We start from the raw sequence: 23,126 nt of genomic DNA, 5'->3' as shown, positions 1-23,126 counted from the left end.
CCACTGCACCACCAGGGAAGCCCCTCAGATGTTTTTAATTAGGCCTGAAGTCTTGCTTCTTTCTGGCTCGCAGCCCAATTCCGTACAGGTGTCTCGGGCCCTGGCTCTTCTTGGGGTGTTTTATTCCAACTCGGGGTTTCAGTGGCCTCGGAAGCTTCATCAGTTCATTTACAGACCTCTTTCCCTTTAAGCTATTTTCCCTCAATCCGTCACCTTCCCAGACTCCCTCTCATTCCCGACCTCACTTGCAGTTTCTAAGAGCACTACGTCTCCCATAAATCTTAGCGCCCAAGCAGCTGTTTTAGGGAACTTCAAGTACCGAAATGCTCTCCTATCCGTCTCCGTGACTACCGCGGTGACTGATGGGGCTTGTAGTTACCTAGGAATTGTCAGGAGACCAAAAAAACTACTCATCCCAGGAGCCCTCGTGTCAGAGGCGGGTTTACCTCCTGTCTTTCTCCGCACCCCTTAATCCTTCCTCGGACTCCAACTCCCACCGTGCCTTGCGCTGAGCTCCCTGCGGCGGAGAATGGTGCTGTGGCCAAAGTGTTTTCTGGGAGTTGTAGTTCGTATATTGGTGAGACGAGGAGGAGGTGGAGTGACTCGGCGGCCATTAGCTGTGTGTAGTTGCCCGGGACTAGGAGCTTAAGTGGAGAGGGAAGGCTTATTCGGTGGAAATCAACTGTGGGCATGGGCCTCTACCGGGGCTACCCCTAGAGTACGGAGAAGGCGGGCTTTTTGGTTCCCCGCTCCGCTGACTGGCGGGGCCCACTAGGCCTCCGGACATCCCCGGTGTCAAGTAGGCCTCGTCTGCCGGCAAGGGCGCCCCAAAGGCGGGAGGCGCCATGTCGCTGGTTGCTTACGCCAGCAGCGATGAGAGTGAGCCGGATGAGGCTGAGCCGGAGCCGGAGGAGGAGGAGGAGGCGGCGGCCCCTACACCTGGGCCCACTTTAGGGGGCTTGTTCGCTTCTCTTCCCGCGCCCAAGGGTCCGGCCTTGCTGCCTCCGTCCCCCCAGATGCTGGCCCCAGCCTTTCCCCCGCCGTTGTTGCTGCCCACACCCACCGGAGACCCCCGGCTCCAGCCTCCTCCCTCCTTGCCCTTCGGTCTGGGAGGCTTCCCCCCACCTCCAGGCGTGAGCCCGGCTGAAGCGGCGGGAATTGGGGAGGGGCTGGGATTGGGGCTGCCCTCGCCCAGAGGCCCTGGCCTCAGTCTGCCCCCCCCTATCGGCGGGGCCGGGCCCCCCCTGGGGCTTCCCAAGCCAAAGAAGAGGACAGAGCCGGTGAAGATTGCGGCGCCAGAGCTGCATAAGGGGGATGTGAGTATCTGAGGAGGGCACCCCCAAACTGTCCGTTGGGTTTGGGCATGGGCTCAGCTGTAGGAGGGACTTGTGGAGATTCCGAGACTCCCTCCTGTAAGTGCATCCTTTGATTCCGGACCGCTGGATTCCTGGTACAGTGCGATTAATTGAGCTGAAGTTTGTCAGCTTTGGGGAGTTAGGGTACTTGTCCATGCGGGTGTCTTCAAGCTGGATTCGCCTGCAGAAGGGCCATATACCATCACCTGGCACTGACAGGCCCAGGCCTAGGGACACTTGGTTCCACTCCGCTTTGTTGCATCTTCACCGCAGGCCAGTTTTTGGTTTTTTTTCCTCTCTCTCTCTTATACTGAGAACAGCATAAAATCTGGTACCTGAGGTAACGGGAGACAGGATTCCTGAGCCCTTGCTGAACATTCAGGACTAACCTTTTCCTTTGCCTGTGAACTTAAAAGCATCAGGGTTTGGAACGAAAAGGATAGGAATCCTGGATTCTGTTTTTGAGGGGAGTTAGGGAAGAAATTGAGTATTTGTTGAGTACAGATCATTTGCCAGGCACTGGCCCTTTCCTTCAAGTGTTACAGAACTCTGGGAGATAACATTCTAATTTTTACAGATAAGAAACAGGTGTCCAGTATGCAAGATCTTACCTGGCAAAGGGCAGAGTGAAGATTAAGGGTTTATCTGAACTCCAGGCCTGTGCCTCAGTTTCACGGTTTAGGTATTTCTCAAGCCTAGGTGAATTAGGACATTTGGCTCCTAGAGAGGCAACCAAGCTCTTGTCGTTTTCTGAATGTTGTATCAGAAAAATTGAAGGCCTTTTCTGGAGTGAACGCTTTGGGGGATAAAGGAGACAGCCTAGGGGCAGGTGATACTTTAGAGTTATTTGGAGTTCTTTTCCATTCTCTCTCTCCTAAAAGGTTAATTGGGTCAATCCCTGGCTCACCTTTGGTAACCCTCTGAGAGAAGCTGATTTTTGCCCTTGCTTTTCTTCAGACTTCCGACTCTGCCTGGAGGCTATTTCTCTTCTCCCCCCCATATGTCCTAATGTTCTTTCCCTCACCTCTTTCAAATCTTGGCTTAAAAGACACGTTCTCGGTGAGGACTTCCTAGCCGACCTATTTAAATTGCAACTTCCTGTCACACGCTCCTCCCCATCCCACTTTTATTTTTCTCCATAGCACCACCATCTAAAATACTTTACCGCCGTCTAACATACTGTATATTTTATTTGCCTTTCTCCTTTTGCTAGTATACAAGCTCCATGAAGGTAGGCTTATTGTTTATTTTATTCGCTGCTATATTCCTGGTGGTTAAAACAGTGCCTGGCACATGCTGAGTACTACCTAAATATTTTGAGTGAATGAACTCAAATGAATATGGATTCTTTATAGAAGGAGTTTCCAGAATCTCCCTCACTACCATGTTCCAAACTTTTTTCCATATCGTTTCCCCCTTCTTTCTCACCTGAGTTTGTCATTTCTAAGTTTAGGTTCCCAAAAAGCCTTGTATTGCTCCACTGAAACTTAGTTTGGTCTTGATTTAACCTGGAACAAAGGAAAGTCCCTGAGTAGGACAGAGGAAAATAGGTTTGTTGTTTGGGGTGTTTTCTTTTCACAATTTTCCCACCAACTTTTCTCGCAGCCTAATTGTGATATATGGTGGAAGATGGCACTTTGAGCCCGCCTCCCCACCCTCCACCCTCCACAGTGACGGCGGAAAGGCTCATTTTTAGGTCTGCAAAGGTAGCATTAGGAGAAGTTGCTGGTAGAGGCTGTGGAATCTTCCATTTAGGCTGGCTGAAGTGGCAGAAAACTCTGAGGACTTCTAACTATCCCTCCTTTGTAAGTATAATTCACTAAATTCCTGAGGTGAATCCTGACGTGGATAATTAAAATAAAGCCAAATCCTAGCCCTTAGCCGGTTCAGTTTCCCATTTTTGTTCTGTTCAAGTTAGTATTTTTGTTTTCTGAACATATAGTTCCTGGGAAGCGTAGCTTAAGAGTTCCAAGATGATTAGGTGAGGGTGACCTTTACCTTTGAAATAGTTGTGGTTCTAAGGCCCTGTGGTTCCAAGCTCTGTGTCTTGTGCTTATTGGGCTCTCAGTAAACATTTGAGTGAATGAATTAGGTTTCCTTAAATAGTTTCTCTTTAGGGTTTGGTGCTGAAGTAGAAGTAATTAACTCTGAATTTTCATTCATTCATTTGTTAGTTCAGTATTGAGCTGCTTCTCTGTGCCAGGAGCTGAGAGTACAGTAGTGAACATGATAGATCCTGTCACAAAAGGAGTTTATGGTCAATGGGGGGAGACAGACAAGGAAATAGATTTTAGGTCAAGCCAGAGAAGAACCATGATAGAGCTGGTGCCATGGGAGCACTCCTTTGGGGGCACTAATCCAGTTCACAGGTTGGGGAGGCTTCCAGGAGGAGTCGATGTCTAAACTTCAGAGATAAGACAGATGAGCAGAAGGTAGCCAGAGAAAGGGGCGATGGAGAGGAGAACATCAGGCAGGGGGACAGAATGTACAAAAGCCCAGAGGTGAGAGAATGAAAATGCTTTGGGGGAACCTTTCCTAAGGCACCATGGCTGGAGCGCATGGGTGGGCGGGGCAGTGACGAGAGATGAAGCTAGAGAGAAGGAGGCTGAGGCTAGATGACAATGGGCCTTGGATACCATGCCAAGGCCTTTGTACATAATTCTAGGGTAGTGAAGAGCCCTTGAAGTCTGAGCAAGAATTCTCTGATCACAGGGTGCTGAAAGGTCTGGAGGGAGCAAGACCGGCAGAGAGAGTGTGAGAGACGATGGCGGCCTGGATAAGGGAGTAGCGGGGGATGGAGAGAGCTGGAGGCTCCAGGTCTTTTTCTGAGGTAGACGTTTTAAGACTAGGGAATTGATTGGATGTCATGGGTGAAGGAGAGGATTCAAGGCTGACCCCTTGCCTTTTGGCTCAGGCAGCTGGGAGGGTAGTGGTGCCATTTATTTACGGAATACAGAGGCTGAGCACATTGGGGATTAGATTTAATTGGTTACAAGTATCAGAAACTGCTCCCAGCTGGCTTAAAGGGAAACGTGTCATAAGTATACTGAGGTACCTTGGAAAGGGCCTGGAATCAGGAATTGGAGATCTGTCGGAGACCCCCACAGCTCCTCTTTGCACATTTGATTCATTCTTCTTTGTCTGCAGACCAGTTTCCACTTCTTAACTTTTGTTGCAGGTGAAAGATGGCCACCCATACCTCCTTGGTTTTTAGTTCCTTCCTTTTAGTGATTGGCTCAGATTGACCTACAGTCTTAGTCCCAGCTCTGGTTTTCCAGGGGAGAGAATATGATTGGTTTGGGTAAGCTCATCAATCAGCTGCAGTCAGGGGGCAGGGTAGTACCAAATTTCTCTCTCCAGGTGCACTGCAGAATCAGATTCAGTCAGCTTTTGACTTATGTGAGGAATTCGGAATGATCTATAAAATGGAGAATCCTCCTTTCCTTTTCCCTTCTTACTGTTCTTTTTCTGAACAGTGGTTTATTGTTGATTTTGCGGGCTTAGGGGATGCAGACTTCTAAAATTAGGATACCAAAAAAACAAAATTAGAAGAATAAGTTTGCTGTGAGAGTTTTCTGTCATGTAATGTGCATTACAACACAAATAGAAATCTTAGGGTTATCTGGATTAGTATTACCCATCCTTTTAGATTGTTTACCCAGGTAGTGGAAGATTTGAAGCTGTGAGATTGCGATTTCACTAATTTTGCTCATTTCTGTTAACCAAGTAATACAAGAGTTGACTGCAGTGGATTTAGCTAAGATTTAGCCCTAGATAGAAAGGGAAGGAGGAGCGCACTAACATCTGTGGGGCACCTGCGTGGTGTCCGACACTGTGCTGGGCACTTCAGCGACTCTGTAAGCTAAGTGTTACCCCTAGTTTACAGGTGAGGAGATAGGAATTTAGAGAACAAGAATTCTCTGAGTGGCAGAGCTAAAATCACACAGTTTGGGAATAGCAGAAGTCGTATTTGTACCCAGGTGTGTTCTGTTCCTTTCTATCATAGTGCCTACCAAAAAGATAGAAGAACCTTGAGCAACCAGAACTATGAAAGTGATACGATGAGCAGTGCAAAGGTGGGAGAGAAAATGGTGTCCTAACTGAAGGGCAGATGTAAGAACATATTTGAGACCAAAGGGTAGAAAAGTTGATGAATCTAGCTGATTGGGATAACAGCAGAGAGGAGTGTAGAAGTGATTAGAGTTTGGAGCCTGGGGGTGGGGGAGTCTGTGCTTGGGCCCTGATTTTCTTCTTGGCTCCTGGCCCTGGCAACTAGTGATCGCTTTTTTGGAGAGGGAGTCTGTCAGGACCAGAGCCTGGAAAGATAAGAGGGAGGTTGCCACGGGGAACGAGGCTCTGATAGATTAGCAGATCCCACTGGGCCTGGCTTAATGGAAAATGCCTGTTTCCGTTCTTGCTCAGCAGTCTCTGGGTGTGTGTGTCTTGTCACTCTTGGCAGCTGGAACAGAGAGGACAGTGGTGGCCATTGAGGCTCAGGCTCTAATGAGGCCAAGAAGAAATACAATACTTTCTTCTTAAGAGACACAACCGGTTTGTGTCTCTAAAACCCGGGAATGCCTGTTCTGGCCCAGCGTACTTCTTCCAGCCCTGGGTGCTCCCGTATCTCTAGCGTCACCCTTCTTTCTGGGTCGAAGGAAACAGACCCACTCAGATCACCATTCACTGGTCTTTAGCATTCTCTAGGAATTGACTCCACAGCCTCCATTTAACATACTCCTGTGGAAAACAGTTTGGCAGGTCCTCAAAAAGTTAATTAGAATTACCATATGATCCAGCAATTTCACTCCTAGGTGAAAAGAATTGAAAACGGACTCACACAGATACTTGGATGCCAGTGTTCACAGCAGCACTACTCACAGTAGCCAGTAGCCAAAAGGTGGCAACAGCGCAACAGCCCAACTTATCAACAGATGAGTGGATACACAAAAGTGTGGTATATACATGCAATGGAATATTATTCAGCCTTAGAAAGGAATGCAGTCTGGTACATGCTACAACATGGATGGACTTTGCAGACATCATGCTAAGTAAAATAAGCTAGACACAGAAGGACACACCTATTGTATGATTCCATTTATATGAGGTACCTAGAGTAGGGAAATCCAGAGATAGAAAGTAGAGTAGAGGTTACTGGGGGCTGGGGAATAGGGAATTATTGTTCAATAGGTACAGAGTTTCTATTTGGGATGATGAAAAAGTTCTGGAAATAGTGGTGATGGTTATACAATATTGTGAATGTACTTACTGCCACTGAATTGTACATTTATAAATGGTTAAAATGATAAACTTTGTGTTATATATGTTTTACCATGATAAGGGGAAAAAACCCAGTATACTCATGTACCTCTCACCATCAAGGAAGTTCTTGTGTCTTAGTTAAATACTGTATTTAGGCTAAGCCCATTGCCTCTAGCTGGTTCCTGATAGAAGCTGAATTAATTTTTCTTTTAAATGCTCCAAGACAGCTGTATCCCCCCAACTCCAACCCCTACCCTGTGACTGGAGGATATATGGCACATCTCTTAGCTTTTGGCTTATTCATCTCCTCCTTTTTGGTACTCTGAACCGAAGTTTATTTTTCTGTTTGAGGTATTTGGATAATTCCTTGCTGAGCTTTCCTTTTGCTTCCTGTTAGTTTTCATTCAGGCCCCCACATGCTCGTAAGTATTCTGAGTGGCATCTAGACCTCTTTTCATAGTGAACCAGTGACTTCTGTGTTTCCAACCTCTTTAGTTGGCTAAAGTTAGTTCAGGGGGCAAGAGGTGGTTCTCATTCTATTTCCTCACCCTCCCAATGGCCCTGGACTTCCTCTGTGGCCCTGGGTAGATTACTGAATGTCTCGGAGTCCTGTTTGTCAGCTTTAAGAGGTAAAGATTATTTTTACCCCTCCCTCAAAGATGAATAGTCATGACTTAAGAAGTGTTTAGGGGCTCAGCACATTTATTTTGAGGGTCTTAGTGTTCTGTTTTAGGGAGTCTGTCATATTTTGTGCCCATCTTGAGATGATTTATAATGGGGTTCAGTAGATGAGTACAAAATGTTCAAAGAAGGATGATTGTGAGTAGCCATAGCAGTTCTCTAAATCCAAAATTAATAAGGTGTTCCTAAAGTCTTTGTACAGTTTGTGTGTGCGTGCGCTTTTAAACTTAGGTTGACAGTGTAATGGAAACAATCTGACATTTAAGGAAAAATTGAATTTTCTTCCCACAGCTGATCTGGCCTTCAATTCTATTAGCCGTGGGACAGTTTGCCTACACTTTAAAAGTAGCCACTTTCTGTTTGTCACAGGATCTGAAAAATAAAAATATGCTTGTACAATTTTATAAATGTAATCGTCTTAAACTTGATAAAATTTTATTTTCAGATTGTTTCCATTGGACGTGTTGCCTTAGATGTTAAAGTTTAAACGTGTCTGGGGACTTCATGAAAACCTTGTATACCCCATAGTGAGGTGGCTCTGTGTGGTCTGCTGGAAAGGAGAAAAGTCTTCACGGTCAAAAGACAAGGGAAATGGTCAGTAGCCCCTGAGGCAGTGGAAGTTTGGAACAGAGAGAAAAGGTCAAAAATGCTTGGGTGTTTGGGGCTTAAGGCTTATTCTTCGGTTGCATTTGACATCTTGGCAGACCAGAGAGAATAGTAATCCTTGAACTCTGTTAAGAATTTTAGTTTATATACATTTTCATGGATAGTAGCTCATGCAGTCTTTAGAACAGTGTTGTGACATGGATTAAGTATTATTGCTAACTGAGGCTTGGGGGGTTAAATGGCTCTTTGGGGATCCTCCCAGCCAGTGAGTGGCAAAGCTGAGATTGAAACCTGTATTTCTGATGTTGTGCCTTGTGCTCTCGGCTGTATCCTGTGGGATCTAGTGGGATCTGATCAGTGTGGATCTCAGGTCTGGACACGCACACAGCTCAGCTGCAAAAGCATGGGAGCCTAAACTGATTCAGGTCCTGGTTCTGCCGTGTACTAGCAATTATTTAACCTCTCTGAGCCTTATTTTCCTTACCTGTAAAGTTGAGATAATAATGCCTACCTTGAAATTTTATTCAGGATAGAATTAAAAACTTGTGAATAAATTGCCTGACACATAGTAGCTACTCAGCAAATGACTGTCCTGTCCTTTACTGCCCTTTCCCTTACCTCCATATTTAAGTACTAAGACAGATTTCTCTTTTTTAAAAAAAATATATATTTATTTATTTTGTTTATTTATCTTTGGCTGTGTTGGGTCTTCATTGCTGCACACGGGCTTTTCTCTAGTTGCGACGAGTGGGGGCTTCTCTTTGTTGCGGTACATGGGCTTCTCATTGAGCTGGCTTCTCTTTGTTGGGGAGCACGGGCTCTAGGCGCGTGAGCTTCAGTAGTTGTGGCACACGGGCTCAGTAGTTGTGGCTTGTGGGCTGTAGAGCGCAGGCTCAGTTGTTGTGGTGCATGGGTTTAGTTGCTCTGCGGCATGTGGGATCTTCCCGGACCAGGGCTCAAACCTGTGTCCCTTGCATTGGCAGGCAGATTCTTAACCACTGTGCCACCAGGGAAGTCCAAGACAGATTTCTCTTAACAGGTTTTTTTTAATACTACGATTGGCAGCAGTTAGTAATTAAAATCATTGTGCACTGACTACTGTGAGGTAATATTGAACCGTAAGATAGGGCCTCGGCTGTCAGGAGTAAAGGGAAGAATACGCACGTGAAAAATGTAACATTTTTACAGAGCAAGCACAAATGAATCATTGTTAGCATGATGCCACCCCAGACAAATGAATAACTTAGGGACACAGAGTGAAAAAGAGCAAGGTGAGCTTCTTCAGGAAGACTTTAGGAGTTTCGAGTCAGGAAGTACAGAGTGCAGACTGACAGGAGAGTGAGAGGTGTCAGCGATTCAGGTAGGCGAGAGGGAGTAATAAGGTGGGGGCCTTACGTGAAAGAAAGCACAAATGGAGGATCAGCCAATTCTTTGAGGTGATGTTGGAACCACACTTGATGCCCTTATCTTTTTACTGCCTTTATTACAGTTATTTGGGTACTTGTCATTCTTCTTAACTGGACTGTAAGTTTCTTGAGGGCAGGGACTTTTTTCATGTCATGGCACACAAGAAAATCTTTGAAGCACAGTGGGGCAAGTGGTACAGGCTGTGCCTCTGGAAACCAGTGGGCCAGGACCCTACCTGCTCCAAGCCCTGCCTGATGCCCTGTGGGCTGAGTGGATCAATATCATCATAGTACCTATAACCCAGTCATAGGACACCAGTTGGGAAGCTCTGTCTGCAGTACCTGGCACAGTGTCTTGCATACCGTAGGTTCTGAGTAATAATGATCAAAAAGTCCTTGTAGCACACAAATCCAAAAAGGAACCTGTGGACTTCACTGGCGGTCCAGTGGTTAAGACTCTGCACTTCCACTGCAGAGGGCGTAGGTTCGATCCCTGGTGGGGGAACTAAGATTCCGCATGCCATGTGGTGTGGCCAAAAAAATAAATAAATAAAAATAAAATAGAAAAAAAACGAAAAAATCCCGAAAGGAACTTGTGAGATATGAGGGTCAGTTGAGAAAGACAGGCAGAGGATTTGAGTTCTTTAGAATCTTGGAGATGAATAGGATCTTAGATTCTTGCCTAATCACCTTTATTTACAGATGCCCCAAACCAAGGTGCTAAGAACAAATGGAAAACTTCTAAGGTTCTCAGTTTGGATATTAATTTTTTAAAATAAAATGTGAAAGCTTGCTCTTCATATGCCTTGCATCTTTCTGATAGTTGGAGATGCTGAGGAACTGGTATTGAGCTAAAAGTTTAGACGTTTTTAGTGTGAGAGCTTGTATTAGAAACAATCCTGGTGAGTCAGAGGGGTAACACAGATGAGCTCCCTTCTTGCTCCAAATTCTCACAGTCATCATTTGCTTGCCTTCTTCCTGGACACAAACAACTCTGTCTGGCAGACAATAGATCATACTTGGAGAGGGAATGGATTTCTCCAATGGCTTTGACCTTTAATACCTCATAGAAGAGTAGTTAACATACCACTTAATCCCACCGGAGTTCCCCAGCCCTGTGGTTATGTAGTCTATGTAAGTGGTTTTAGAAGTGAAACTGAGATTGGGTGAGATTGTGGGCCAAATCCCATTCATCTTCTAGTGGACAGATTTATAGGAAGAAGAATGGGTGTAGCTTTTTCTTTCCACCAAAGGCTGAATGGAAGTAGTCTTAATTTAAAGGACTGGAAATTGATGCTGAGAAGGCTGTGCAACAGGTCTGGGGTATGGGGATGAGTGACCAGGGGCGGTCAACGCATACCTTGTTCTCTGAAGCTGTTCGAGAGCAGGAAGGAAGCTCTGCTTGTTTGGCTGGTTCTGTGGGGTGCACCTCTTATACAGAGGAGGGGCTCGGACAAGATGATGGCCCCTGTTGTCCAGTCCTTTATTTGTGCTTCATTTAATGTGAGTGCTTCTCCACTGTCCTTAAACAGTGAGACCTCACTCCGTTTCTTTTTCTCTCAGTCAGATTCCGAGGAAGATGAACCCACAAAGAAGAAAACTGTCCTTCAGGTAAGCTTTGTGACATAATAGAAGCCATTTCTTCTCCTCCCATATTGCTTCCTGAAAGACGGGAAATTTCCAGGTCAGGCTTAGAGCAAATGCAAGTATTGGACAACTGCCTGTTTGGGTGTAGTTTTGTTTTCCTGATAACATCAGACCTCGTGCTTCTCTACCCTCTCCTCGATGTTCCCTGGCTTTAGCGCACTGGCGTCTCTCCTAGAGGACAGGCGTGGTAGGGAGATGAATTGGAACTCAATTTGATTCATTACATTTCAGGTAAAAGGATCATTTAGGAATGGTAGAATAAACGGATTGGTCAAAATGTTGTTATGGAGCATCTGAACTTTAAAATTATCCATCTTCTCCCTGCCTTATTTTTAACCTGGAAAAGAAACACTTAAATAGCACTTACCAGGCACTAAGTGCTATACCAATGTTTAACTGATTTAATCCTCCTAATAGTGCCTAAGTCATAGCGTTATTATCATCCCTATGTTACATACAAGGAAAACGAGAGCTTAAGGAACTTGCCCAAGGTCAGACAACTAGTGGGGACAGAGCTGGGGTTCAGACTGAGGCAGTCTGACTGTAGAGTCCAGGCTCTTATCTGCTGCATTTGACTGCTGCTCTGTCATCAAGACCAGAAGTCCTTAACCAGACAGTGTCGGGAGATGATCTCGCTGCTGTTGCCTGTTTCCCCTTGTCCCCGTGCCTTTATTCTGGCTCCCAGAAGTTTCTTCCTGCTCAGCTCCACACTCGGTGATTTATACACTCTCTGACCTCATGTTGATTATATGCCTCAGGAAGAGCAAAAGCAGTTCTGCCTTGAGACTTCCCTGGTGGCAGAGTGGTTAAGAATCCGCCTGCCAATGCAGAGGACATGGGTTCGAGCCCTGGTCCGGGAAGATCCCACATGCTGCGGAGCAACTAAGCCTGTGCCCCACAACTACTGAGCCTGCACTCTAGGGCCTGCGAGCCACAGCTACTGAGGCCTGCGTGCCTAGAGCCCGTGCTCCTCAACAAGAGAAGCCGCCGCAATGAGAAACCTGCGCACCACAACGAAGAGTAGCCCCCGTTTGTTGCAACTAGAGAAAGCCGGCGCGCAGCAACGAAGACCCAACGCAGCCAAAAAAAAAAAAAAAAAAAACAGTCCTGCCTTTATAAGGTTGCTGTCTCATGATTTAGGTATATGATGCTGAAGTTGCTCCTTCTCCTGACTCTGTTAAGGTGTCACTTCCATGGCTGGGAGGTGTTAGAAGAACAAAGTCATGTGAAAGAAAGATAACTAGTGAGAGTGATGTTGTGTCCATATTTGTAGTGGGTGATGGAGGAGGAATCATGGAAGATACTGACTTGCTGAGACTGAATGAAGCCACTTGTTCTCTGTTATCTGAATGGCTTCCTGGAGGACGTGGACTGGCAACTAAAGAGACGAGAGGACACTGGCTCAGAAGGCACCCCAGGAGTAAACAGCAGTCTTCCAGATGGTGGGAAGAGATGAGTGCATAGAGAAACTCTGAGCTGTTAAGGCAGAGTAGGGACCCAGCACTGCAAAGGGATGTAGCCGTGATCCCAGATGTATCTGAGAAGTCAGACACTTTGAAGGTAGCCTGAGGATGTGCTCCACCTGCCACCTCAGTCTGGTTTTTATGAACCTGAGCCTCTGGGGTCTACCAGGCTGAAATGACCCAAATCTGTGAACCCAGACAGCAGGGAGAAGAGCCCATTTTCTGGATGAACAGTTCTGCCTGGCCTGCTTGACTCAAAAGTCTTATTTTACTCATTCTGGGCATTTCTTGGCTGAGAGAGCTGAAGTACACGGGTACTCCAGGACGGTGACACAATGACCTTATTCCATTCTCCTTTTTCAGACTGACACCTCCCTCAGCCCTGCAGTTAGGCCAAGCTGGCCCTGTAGCACATGGAAAGCAGAATCCCAGAGATTCTTATGAATAATAGCAACTCTGGTTGGGCTGAGGAACACTGGATAGGCTGAGCCAATTAGCTTACAAATTGATAAATTAAATGCATGACTCTGGCATAAACAAGCTGAATATACCCCGTCTGTAGGGCTTTTCTTGGGTGGGGGAGGGAACTTTTGGCGGTATGTATGAATGTCTTTTTTGGACATAGCCTTGCTCGTGACTCTGAGTAGCAATCCAAAGGAAGCAGGGAGTACCGATGTTAAGAGGAACCCTTAGGACATAGGGAGAGGTTCAGTGATCAGCTGGAGAGAGCCCTGGGCTTTTTGGGAAGAAGGATGATGTACTTGCCAAATGTATTATCATTTTTGCAAAAAAATCAGAGTCAGGGAAGGCTTTGTGGCAGAGGGAAGAGGAGCTGGGTTGAGATGGATGAGGAAAACAGGGATGACATCTTACCTTGGGAGAAGCGGACAGCAGAATGGCCTGAGGTAGGAGGAGTCAAGTCCAGTTTGGATGACGTTAGTGGGCCGAGGTAAGATGGAAACAGGGCTGGTAAGATTTTAGGCTAGAGCACATATCTGTAATGCTTGTTCTTAATGTCAGTAGTATGTATCATAACATCTCACTTGTCATCTTTCTTCCCTCCTTACCCAAACCTGGGCTCACCAGGGATCCAGTGAGGGGACTGGTTTGTCCGCCTTGCTTCCCCAACCTAAAAACCTGACTGTGAAAGAGACTAACAGGTTGCTCCTGCCCCATGCCTTCTCCCGGAAACCCTCGGATGGCTCCTCTGACACTAAGCCCTCCAGACAAGCTTCTAAGACCAAGCCCTCTTCTCTCGCCCCTGTTGTGGGCACCACGACCACCACTCCATCGCCCTCTGCTATCAAGGCTGCTGCCAAGAGTGCTGCCCTGCAGGTGACGAAGCAGATCACGCAGGAAGAGGACGACAGTGATGAGGAAGTAGCCCCTGAGAACTTTTTCTCCCTCCCTGAGAAGGCCGAGCCGCCTGGAGTTGAGCCATACCCTTACCCCGTTCCCACTGTCCCTGAAGAGTTGCCTCCAGGCACGGAACCAGAGCCGGCCTTCCAGGACGATGCAGCCAATGCCCCCTTAGAGTTCAAGATGGCAGCAGGCTCAAGTGGGGCCCCTTGGATGCCTAAGCCTGGGGATGACTACAGCTACAATCAGTTTTCCACGTATGGCGATGCCAATGCCGCTGGTGCTTACTATCAGGTGGGTAAGAGGCGTGGAGGGCAGGCCAGGGAATGTTGGAGTATGGCCGTCAGGGAGAGCTTTGAGCCAGTGATAAGGCCTCTGTGGCATCACTTTGACTGAATTAATGAATCTTCTGGTGTCTTGGTTTTCCTGTACCTGTCAGGCCTCAAAACATACTACCTTTATGCTAAGTCTTGAAGTCTGACAGGTCGAAACACATAATTGACCCGTTTATTCTGAAAACAAAATGTCATTGTAGGAGCTGATGAAAGGTATAGGGAGAAAGTGGAAGAGGAGCAGTCTGTAGTCTTAGAGATCCCAGGTAGCTTCTGCAGATGTGGGTGAGGAGGATAAGTGAACTGTGGCATAGACTCCTAGACAGCAGTGAGTCCGAGAAGAGTTCTGGAGGTGGGGAGTGCTGAGGACTGCAAGGGAGGGGAGGGACTGCGGAGGACAGGAGGGAATCTGGAGAGTCGAATGCAAAGGGGAATTAGAATGGTGAGAGGCCTCGACTGAGTCACAGGAAGTTGAAGGGACTGAGTCAAGTCCCTGGAAAGAAGATGCTGGAGGACCGTAGTTTGGGCAGAGATAGAGAATGGGGTTTGAGGGTGGTTTGGAGTTTGAATCTCAAACTATGTGAGTCTATTACTTAACTGCCTCTCTGAGTCTCAGATTTCTCAGCTCTCGAATGGGAAGAATACTAGCAACTTCAGGGTTGCTAGGTAGAATTACATTGGTTTAGCGTGGTGCCTGGAACATAGCAAATGCTCAGTAAATGGTTATGATAACTTTTTATTCACATGTTATTTGGAAGAGCTGTTTAACTTGTTCTCTGTGGCCTCAGGGAGTGAGAATATATGAGGCCAGGTTGTAAATAGGTTTAAGAAAGACTTTTCCAGTGGTCAGAGCTTCCTGAGATGGAGACTGCTCCAGGAGTTCGGGGACTCGCAGCAGTGGTGGAGGTGGGACAGAGGCCTCTGGCTGGCCCTGTGGCTGGGCAGCTGTAGGAAGTTTTCCTGCCAGCGTGCGATGGTTTCAAGACTTCTGTCTTCTTCAGCCAGTGTGATTCTCTGAATGGTCAGTGTTCATCTTATCTACAGTCTAGGTAGTGGGCTTTGAAGGGACTCTGTTCTGATCAAAGACTTTGAAAACTATTTGCCGTTAAACCTTGTTGTATCCTGTAGGCTGATCAGGGACAATGCATCTCCCCTCAGGTTGTTAGAAGGAAGGAGGAACATGAGTGTTTTGATCTCTTTAGCAGGAAAAAAAAAAAAAAATCTAAGAAACCACTAGTTTACATCCAGCAAATGAGTATTAGTTGGAATTCTGTATGCAGTTATAAACACTATTGAGGTAATCTGTGCAAATTAAAGCACTTTAAATACAGTAGGGGGCCCTGCAATTTAAATGTATGTTATTATCAATACTTTTAATGAAAATTAATTACTCTGGGTTTTTATGTATAATTTTTAGTCAGAATTAAACCTTATTTTTCATATAGCTCACTATAAAATGAATGTTTTTAGAGGAGCATTTCTTGGAGTTCTGGGCAAAGGTGGAAGAATTAGGAAAAAATGCAGGCAGGGAGGAAACAGCTTCTCAGCTCTGTGGCTGCCTGACTCGGCCACAGTAGGGGCCTTGCCCTTGCCTTCACCCCTCTTCCTCTAGGGTCCATAACAACATCTGGACAGCTCACCTCTAAAGGGGAATCATCAATTCTTGAACTAAAAATCTGGTAATGCAAACTTGGTTTGTTCCCGGCTTTGTAAATTCCATACCACCCTTGTAGTGGTTGATTTTTATCAGAGATCTGCAACCTCCCTGCCTGTTATAGGCGATCCCCTGTGTCCAGGGTGTAGATAGGACGAGGAGCAGGAATGGCACGCCTCACACCCTCTCACCTCTGCTCACACTGGATTTTACTGGGGTCTCATGAGCAGGAGGAGCAGGGCTGAGGCACAGGAGAGGTCAGGAGTGGGAATCACTCTTGGGAAGCAGCCAAGGGAGCAGGGTGTAAATTGAAGCCAGAGAGAACGTCTTTATTTCTTATCTCTCTTCCCTAAAAAATATCCATCTGTCTGGATGGTGCAGATGAGAAGAAACTCTGGTTCTTGAGTTAAAGGGTAGGTCCTTAGGATCTGTGCTTTTACTGGTCCATTTGAGGGTCTGTAGTGTGGGTGTGGGTGTCACCACTGCCTCTTTGATGAGGGTTTTCTTTGTCCCCTCTCCACTGTGCCCTCAGTTGGTGTGTTTTTTTCCCTCCTTGACTGCAGGATTATTACAGTGGTGGCTACTATCCCGCACAGGACCCGACTCTGGTCCCCCCACAGGAAATTGCCCCAGATGCCTCCTTCATCGATGACGAAGCAGTAAGTTAACAAAGCACAAGTGACCATCTTTGACCCCTGGACACCAGGTTTCAAAGCTGAAGCTAAAGGAAATTCTTTTTTTTTTTTTTTTTAAACTACATTCATTTAGGATTAGGTTTGGCAACATATAATTGAGAAACTTCAAGTAATACTGGCTTATGTAAGGGAAGTTAACTTTTTTCTTCATAAAAGAAGGCTAGAGGTAGGTAGGCGAAGGCTGGTATGGCAGCTCCACAAAGTTGTCAGGGATCCAGTCCCCTTCTCATCATTACTTTGCCCATCCCTAGGTTGTGGCCTTTATTCTTATGGTTAGTGATAAGAATAAGAATGTAGCTAAGTCCACTGCCATCATTACTGCATACCAGGCAGCAGAGTGGAGAAAGAAAGTCACCTCCCCTTTTAGGAGACTTCCTGAAAGTTCCTAAGAACACTTTCCCTTCTGTCTTACTGACTAGAACCTGGTCACATGGCCATATCTAGTTGCAAGGAAATGTAGTCTTTTTGTTGGGTGGTAATATGCCTAGCCAAAATGTTGGGTTCATTCACACTAACGGAGACAGGGAGAGTGGATTTGGGGAGGGAACAGCAGCCACAGTAAATAACCCTGTGTTTCACATCACTGTGTTCCCTGCTGCTGAGCTTTTCCCCAGCTCCGCACAAGGGAAGATGAAAACCCCATGTCTTGCGGCCATCTGGTCATGTTCAGGAGATAAAGTATTCCATCTGTAGCGAGGTCACAGCCTATTAGGAGTGGGTTGGAGAAATAGGGGATTCTACCTCTTTGCATGCAAGTTCTTATAAAAATAATTTTCTTCTCACCTTTTCACAGAAAGATGTGCATCCCTTTGCAAACTTCTGCCTGTGGTTAATACTGTGTTCATCCACTTCCCTGTGTATATCCTCCTTGACAAGTTCAGTAGTTAGGCCCTTTTTGTTTTAAGCCTAGGAGGCAGCAGAGAGCTCATCCAGTGGCAAAAGTCAGCTTCTTATGGGTAGGGTGACCCCAGGAGGCCTTGCTAATGCTCAGACCACAACCTGGGTTTCATTGCAGGTTTCCGAGTGTTCTTGAATTTAATTCCCCTTTGCTCACACTCCTTCTAGGCACATCTCCTGGTGACTTGTGGTGTGATTTGTTTTTTTTTTTTTTTTTTTTTTTTTTTGAGGAGGAAAGAGTAGCAGTCTCCTAGAAAATTTGCCAGGTCTTTTTTTGAGGCTTCCTTTCTCCCCATCTCTACGTTCTCCTTCTCTAATGTCTGGTCTGGTGTGCGGTCTGCTGATTTGGTGATACTGAACCAATGAGAAGGAACAGACATGTTAAAAGAACCAATTTTTAGAAGAGAAATCCTAAAGTTTTTTTTTTTTGTACCCTTAATTTGAAAATAGTGTGCAGTCCTTTTAGGCAGATACAATTTATAAATAATTTGAATACAAATTCATATCAGTGATTCTCTGCACTCACTTATGTTTGGGAATACATTTTGCCCTTCCTTTCCCTGAGACCAGGAGAACTTCTGAGAAGTAGCCTTTCACCTGGCTTTAAGGCCACTTGGTAGGTGGCACGGTGAAAGGACATACTGCATAGAGAGAATTAAGGGTGCAATGGAATTGGGGAGGCCCAGAACCATTCTATAAACTCTGGATCCTTGGTGACATCTCCTGACCCCCTACCCAGACCCCCCACTCCTGAATTTTTTTCCCCTTTTCCAGTTTAAGCGGCTGCAGGGCAAAAGGAACCGAGGGAGGGAGGAGATCAACTTTGTGGAGATCAAAGGTGATGACCAGCTCAGTGGGGCCCAGCAGTGGATGACCAAGTCATTGACAGAAGAGAAAACCATGAAGTCATTCAGCAAAGTAAGTGGGAAAGGTCTAGTGGGTGGCCAAAGCAAAATCTGACCCCATACCCCATTGTTACTGTCCCAGCACCTTTAGCAAACACCTGTTCCCCTTGGTACTGGAGTGTACACCAAGCCTCCCAGATAGAGCTCCCGCCTTTCAGAATTTTGCAGCACTTTGCTCTCCATCTGGATGGTGGAGTCTGGTTACTGAGATTGGATGGTTGAAACAGTTTCCTAACCTGCAGTTGGGAAGATCTCTGATATGTGTGGCTCCTTCCCTGGCTGGACAGGATCCATAGCTGCTCTTCCTTCTCTCTGCAGTCATATCCCTCTCTCCATCCTGTTTTTTTTTTTTTTTTTTTTTTAAATTAATTAATTTATTTTTGGCTGAGTTGGGTCTTTGTTGCTGCATGCGGGCTTTCTCTAGCTGCGGCGAGCGGGGGACTACTCTTCGTTGTAGTGCGCGGGCTTCTCGTTGCCGTGGCTTCTCTTGTTGCAGAGCACAGGATCTAGGCACGCGGGCTTCAGTAGTTGCGGCTTGTGGGCTCTAGAGCACAGGCTCAGTACTTGTGGCGCACGGGCTTAGCCGCTCTGCGGCACGTGGGATCTTCCCAGACCAGGGCTCGAACCCGTGTCCCCTGCACTGGCAGGCGGATTCTTAACCACTGCGCCACCAGGAAAGCCCTCTCCATCCTGTTAAGTTGGGACCTGGCACAGCACATCTGTGAGGTGTGGGCACAACACAGCCTCAGAAGCCCTGGGGTCCTAGGTGCTGAGTGTACATGTCCTTCTCTCTCCTTTCTTTCCATTATTTATTGTAGCCAGCTGTAGTCTTTTCAGATGCTTTATTCCTCACATTTCCCACACCATACTCCTACCTTCTTGCTGCTAGTTTTCTTCAGTCAGTATGATGAACATCTCTTCACCTAGTAGCTGAGTACAGCAAATGTGGACATTTATGAGCCTGCCACAGGGGGGAAAATGTGGGGAAGCCCTGGATTCTAGCCGAGCACCAGCAAGGCCAAGGTCGGGCATTTTATTCCCTTCTCTGTCCATTTGCTTTGCTTTGTTCTGTGGCCACAGATGGCCATCTGAGCCCCAGCCATTTGTTTTAACTGAATGTTGGCGGCCATACAGGACAGAGCAAAGGATTGTGGTTAGATCAGCATAGATCCATCATTGTTTACTGGAAAAACCACTTAGGAGAGCATGCTCTACTAACTGTGGGTCGAGAAGCATCATCACGTAGTAATAGCTACTGTTGTCAGTGCTCACTGTGGGCCAGGAATGGAGCTGGATGTTTTATGTTTGTCATCTTTAACTGTCATATAAAATGATATTAAATAGCATCAAGGAATTGGAGTTTGCTATTTTCCCAGGTCTAAGGTTTTTTTCCATCATCTCATTGTATTGAGCTAGATAGAAAAAAAAGGAGAGAAAGATACAGTTCCTGTCCTTGAGGGGTTTACAGTGTAGTTGAGAAAAAGAGAGTTAAGGACACTTGAGTGTAAATGATTATGGTGCAAATTGATTACATAAGTGCTGAGGAGACTCCAGAGAGGAGTTTTGGGAGTTGGGTGGGGCTGATTAGGAAGCTTCTAGTCTGAGACAAGACTGGCAGAGGACAGAAAAACCGCAGAATGAAAGCCCAGACCAATATAGACTTTGACAGTAAATCATTTGCATCAAAGTTTGGTTAGGGGTTCAGTGCAGTTACGGGTGGAGGCTGGAAGACTGGAGAGAGGTGGGGTGATGGTGAAAATCTAATTCCAGGGAAGTTGTTTGTTGGCAGTTACTAGAATGAGGGAGTGGGGTTTCAGCCAGAGGTGATTGATGGGAGAGAGCTTGGTAAGCAGCAGGTAGGAGATAGGCTAGACATCTGGCCTGACTGGGGAGAGGTGGACAGAGATGAAGAGGGCCTAAAGGGGAGATGGGCAGAGGGGGTGGTGAGGGGTCTGGAGGGCGGGAGGAAGGTCTCCTGTACCCTGGCACTTCAGCTGTTTTAGACTGACTGCAGGCAGTAAAGCTGGTATCAAGTGCCCACTGTGGGCAGAACACCATGCTTGGTGCTGGGGGCGAGGTGGGGTTACCAAAGATGTAGTAGACAGTCCTGACCCCACAGAATTTCCAGGCTAATGGGGATGTTAGCTGGCTATTATAGGCAAGTAGTCTGAGCTTGGGATTTTTGCATAATGGCTTTAATAAAAATAACTGTAAGTATACAGACATAAAAACAGCTCCAGGCTGACTTTTTCCCCCTAGGATTTGGGCTGTGTATAGTTGGTTTCTTAATGCCCAACCTTGCCTCATTGGGGCACGTGAGAAACTTCCACTTTTCTTTCAGTGGGTTAATGATTGTTTTCTTCCCTTGCAGAAGAAAGGTGAGCAGCCAACAGGCCAGCAGCGGCGGAAACACCAGATCACGTATCTGATTCATCAGGTGAGAGGGCTGAGGGCCCTGGCCTGCTAGGCAGGATCCCTATAAACCTGGGGATTTGAAGGCTGAGATCTAGGCTAAGAAGCTTCCAGCAGGCACCCTCCCCAGTTCTCCATACGGCCACTAGGTGGGGCTGTGTCCTTCAGAATTCTCCTCTGCATCAGTCTCACTTCGGATAAGACTCAAGTACAGGTGCTTGGAATAAACTCTGTAAGTGAAAATTCAGATACCCAAAGCATAAAAGTAAGAGGGGGAAAAAAAAAAAAAAAGAGGGGAGTGAAATGGTTTATCATAGGGTTCTTTCAAATAGCAAGTTTATCTGATAATTTAAAAGACTTTAGGGACTTCCCTGGTTGCACAGTGGTTAAGAATCCACCTGCCAATGCAGGGGACACGGGTTTGAGCCCTGGTCTGGGAAGATCCCACATGCCGCGGAGCAACTAAGCCCGTGCGCCACAACTACTGAGCCTGCGCTCTAGAGCCCGCGAGCCACAACTACTGAGCCTGCGTGCCACAACAACTGAAGCCCACGCGCCTAGAGCCCGCACTCCACAACAAGAGAAGCCACTGAAGTGAGAAGCCCGCCCACCGCAATGAAAACCCAATGCAGCCAATAAATAAATTTTAAAAATTAAAAAAAAAACTTTAAAGAAAAATTGGTTCACCAACTTTTAGCAAAACATCCACCTCATGAGGAAGTTGGTTTTATTTATGTTCTCCATTTCTATGGCAGGAAACATCAGTGCAAATAATTCAGAATTACAGATAATCCAGAATATCTTCTGGAATTAGAATATGTCTTGGTATTTATTTGATAGGACCTGGCAGCTTTCAAATAATTCACTGAATCACTAAATATCTTTTCGAGACCTACTGTACTAAATGCTGTCGAGGGTACAGACCAGGAATAAGACTCTTTCCTGGCCATTTCCCTGGGGAGTGTATATGCTGGTTGGTGATTTCAGTGGCAAAACTTGCTTTCGTTGTTCTTATCATATTTTCACATTCCTTTTCAGGGACTCCTTTGTACCCTTACCCTGTCTTGTTGTTTGTAGGGGAAGAATTTGAGGGTAGGGTCTTTCAAAAGTTTTTTAAATTTATTTTTATTTTTTAATTAATTATTTTTTTTTTTGCTCGCTGCTCCCCTGTAGGGTCTTTTTTTAAACCCAAACCCTTAGCACCCCACCCCATTCCAGGGGAAATGAGCAGGTATCAGCTAGCTTGTGGGAGTGGGGTTGAGGAGTCCCTTTTCTAGGGTGGCGCTTGTACCTTCCCAGAATGCAATGTAGAGCCAGGAGTTGTCGTGGTCAGAAGGAGAAAGCATTAATTCTAGTTCCTTCCAGTCAATTTTTCACAGCTTCAATTTATACTTTAAAGTGGTGTGAATTTCTAGGGTACCATATACACTGCATTCAACACAGCAGCAAACTGTGGCTCCAGACTTGGTTGGTGTCCTGTTTTGACCTGTCCAAGTCTTCGAGGCTGTCCTCTCCCACTTGGCTAGTTAGGTATCCAAGGTAGCCAGTTGTCTTTCTTTCAGATGCCAAATTCAATTTCTCATTTGTCCATTTCCTACTTGAGCATCTCTGTTTTAATTCTAGCTGATGAAGGACCAGGATTCTTGAGTCTTTATTCTGCTTAAACCCTATTAGCTCCCCAAAGAGATGGTTTTTCTTTGCTTTCTCAGGGTCTTCCCCTTCTGCTTGAAAAAGGGAAAACTAAATCTTTCAAGGGATTTGCTTTTTCCACATAATTGTTTTGATGGGAGAAAGACTTTAAATTGGGAAGTGCACAGAGGCAAGAGAAAAATATTTCTCAGAACCTTTGTGTGACTCTCCCCTGCCCCCTCTTCCTTGCATAGGCTAAGGAGCGGGAGCTGGAACTGAAGAACACCTGGTCGGAGAACAAGCTCAGCCGCCGGCAGACCCAAGCCAAATACGGATTCTAGGGCTCTGGACCTGACTGCCCCCTGGATCTCCTGCTGCCCAGCTGGCCGGGCCCCCAGCTTCATCTCTGGGACCCCAGCTGTTCCAAGTCCAGGATCTCCTTCCCTGAGGACCCAGCCCTCGCCTCTGCGAGAATGAACATATTTGATAGATTTTTCTTAACAAAAGTTAGAAAATTCAGCTCCTTTCTGTCTTGGAGCTAGCAAAGACTCAAGTGATGCCTCAGAAGGGGCTCTGAGTTCTTGGATGGGAGTTTTGCTCCCTGTTGGGTGTGATGAAATGTTGAACCCCTCCATCTTTTTTTTTTTTTTTTAAAACCAGGGATGTCTGTTGAAATAAAACATTCAGTCTGACAGATGCTGCCTGCCCTGACCCTTTCCTACTTTTAAGTGAGGTCTCTTTTTTTTGGACCCTTCTCATTTGTTATCCTGTCCTTGGATCTCAATATTTACTTTGTGTAAAGCAACCTCCAAACTATCATGAGCTG

The 23,126-nt window shown here is 46.2% G+C and overlaps 1 protein-coding gene across 2 annotated transcripts; it reads left to right on the top strand.

Moving 5' to 3' along the window:
- Window positions 1–570: 570 nt before the first annotated feature.
- PRCC (proline rich mitotic checkpoint control factor) lies at window positions 571–22,994 on the top strand. 2 transcript variants are annotated; one of them, XM_082462406.1, is made up of 7 exons: window positions 574–1,316; window positions 10,871–10,918; window positions 13,504–14,070; window positions 16,326–16,421; window positions 18,129–18,272; window positions 20,631–20,696; window positions 22,555–22,994. In XM_082462406.1, exons 1-7 carry the CDS (start codon window positions 846–848, stop codon window positions 22,639–22,641), a joined length of 1,479 nt encoding a protein of 492 aa, XP_082318532.1. In that variant the 5' UTR covers window positions 574–845; the 3' UTR covers window positions 22,642–22,994. The 2 variants fall into 2 exon arrangements, with proteins under 2 accessions (XP_082318533.1, XP_082318532.1); XM_082462407.1 differs by lacking the exons at window positions 20,631–20,696; window positions 22,555–22,994 and having other exon boundaries at window positions 571–1,316; window positions 16,295–16,421.
- Window positions 22,995–23,126: the final 132 nt, after the last annotated feature.

Source organism: Balaenoptera physalus, assembly GCF_965194825.1.
Source record: "Balaenoptera physalus genome assembly, chromosome: 1".
Classification (NCBI taxonomy): Eukaryota; Metazoa; Chordata; class Mammalia; order Artiodactyla; family Balaenopteridae; genus Balaenoptera; species Balaenoptera physalus.
This window is presented reverse-complemented; position numbering and strand designations above follow the sequence as displayed.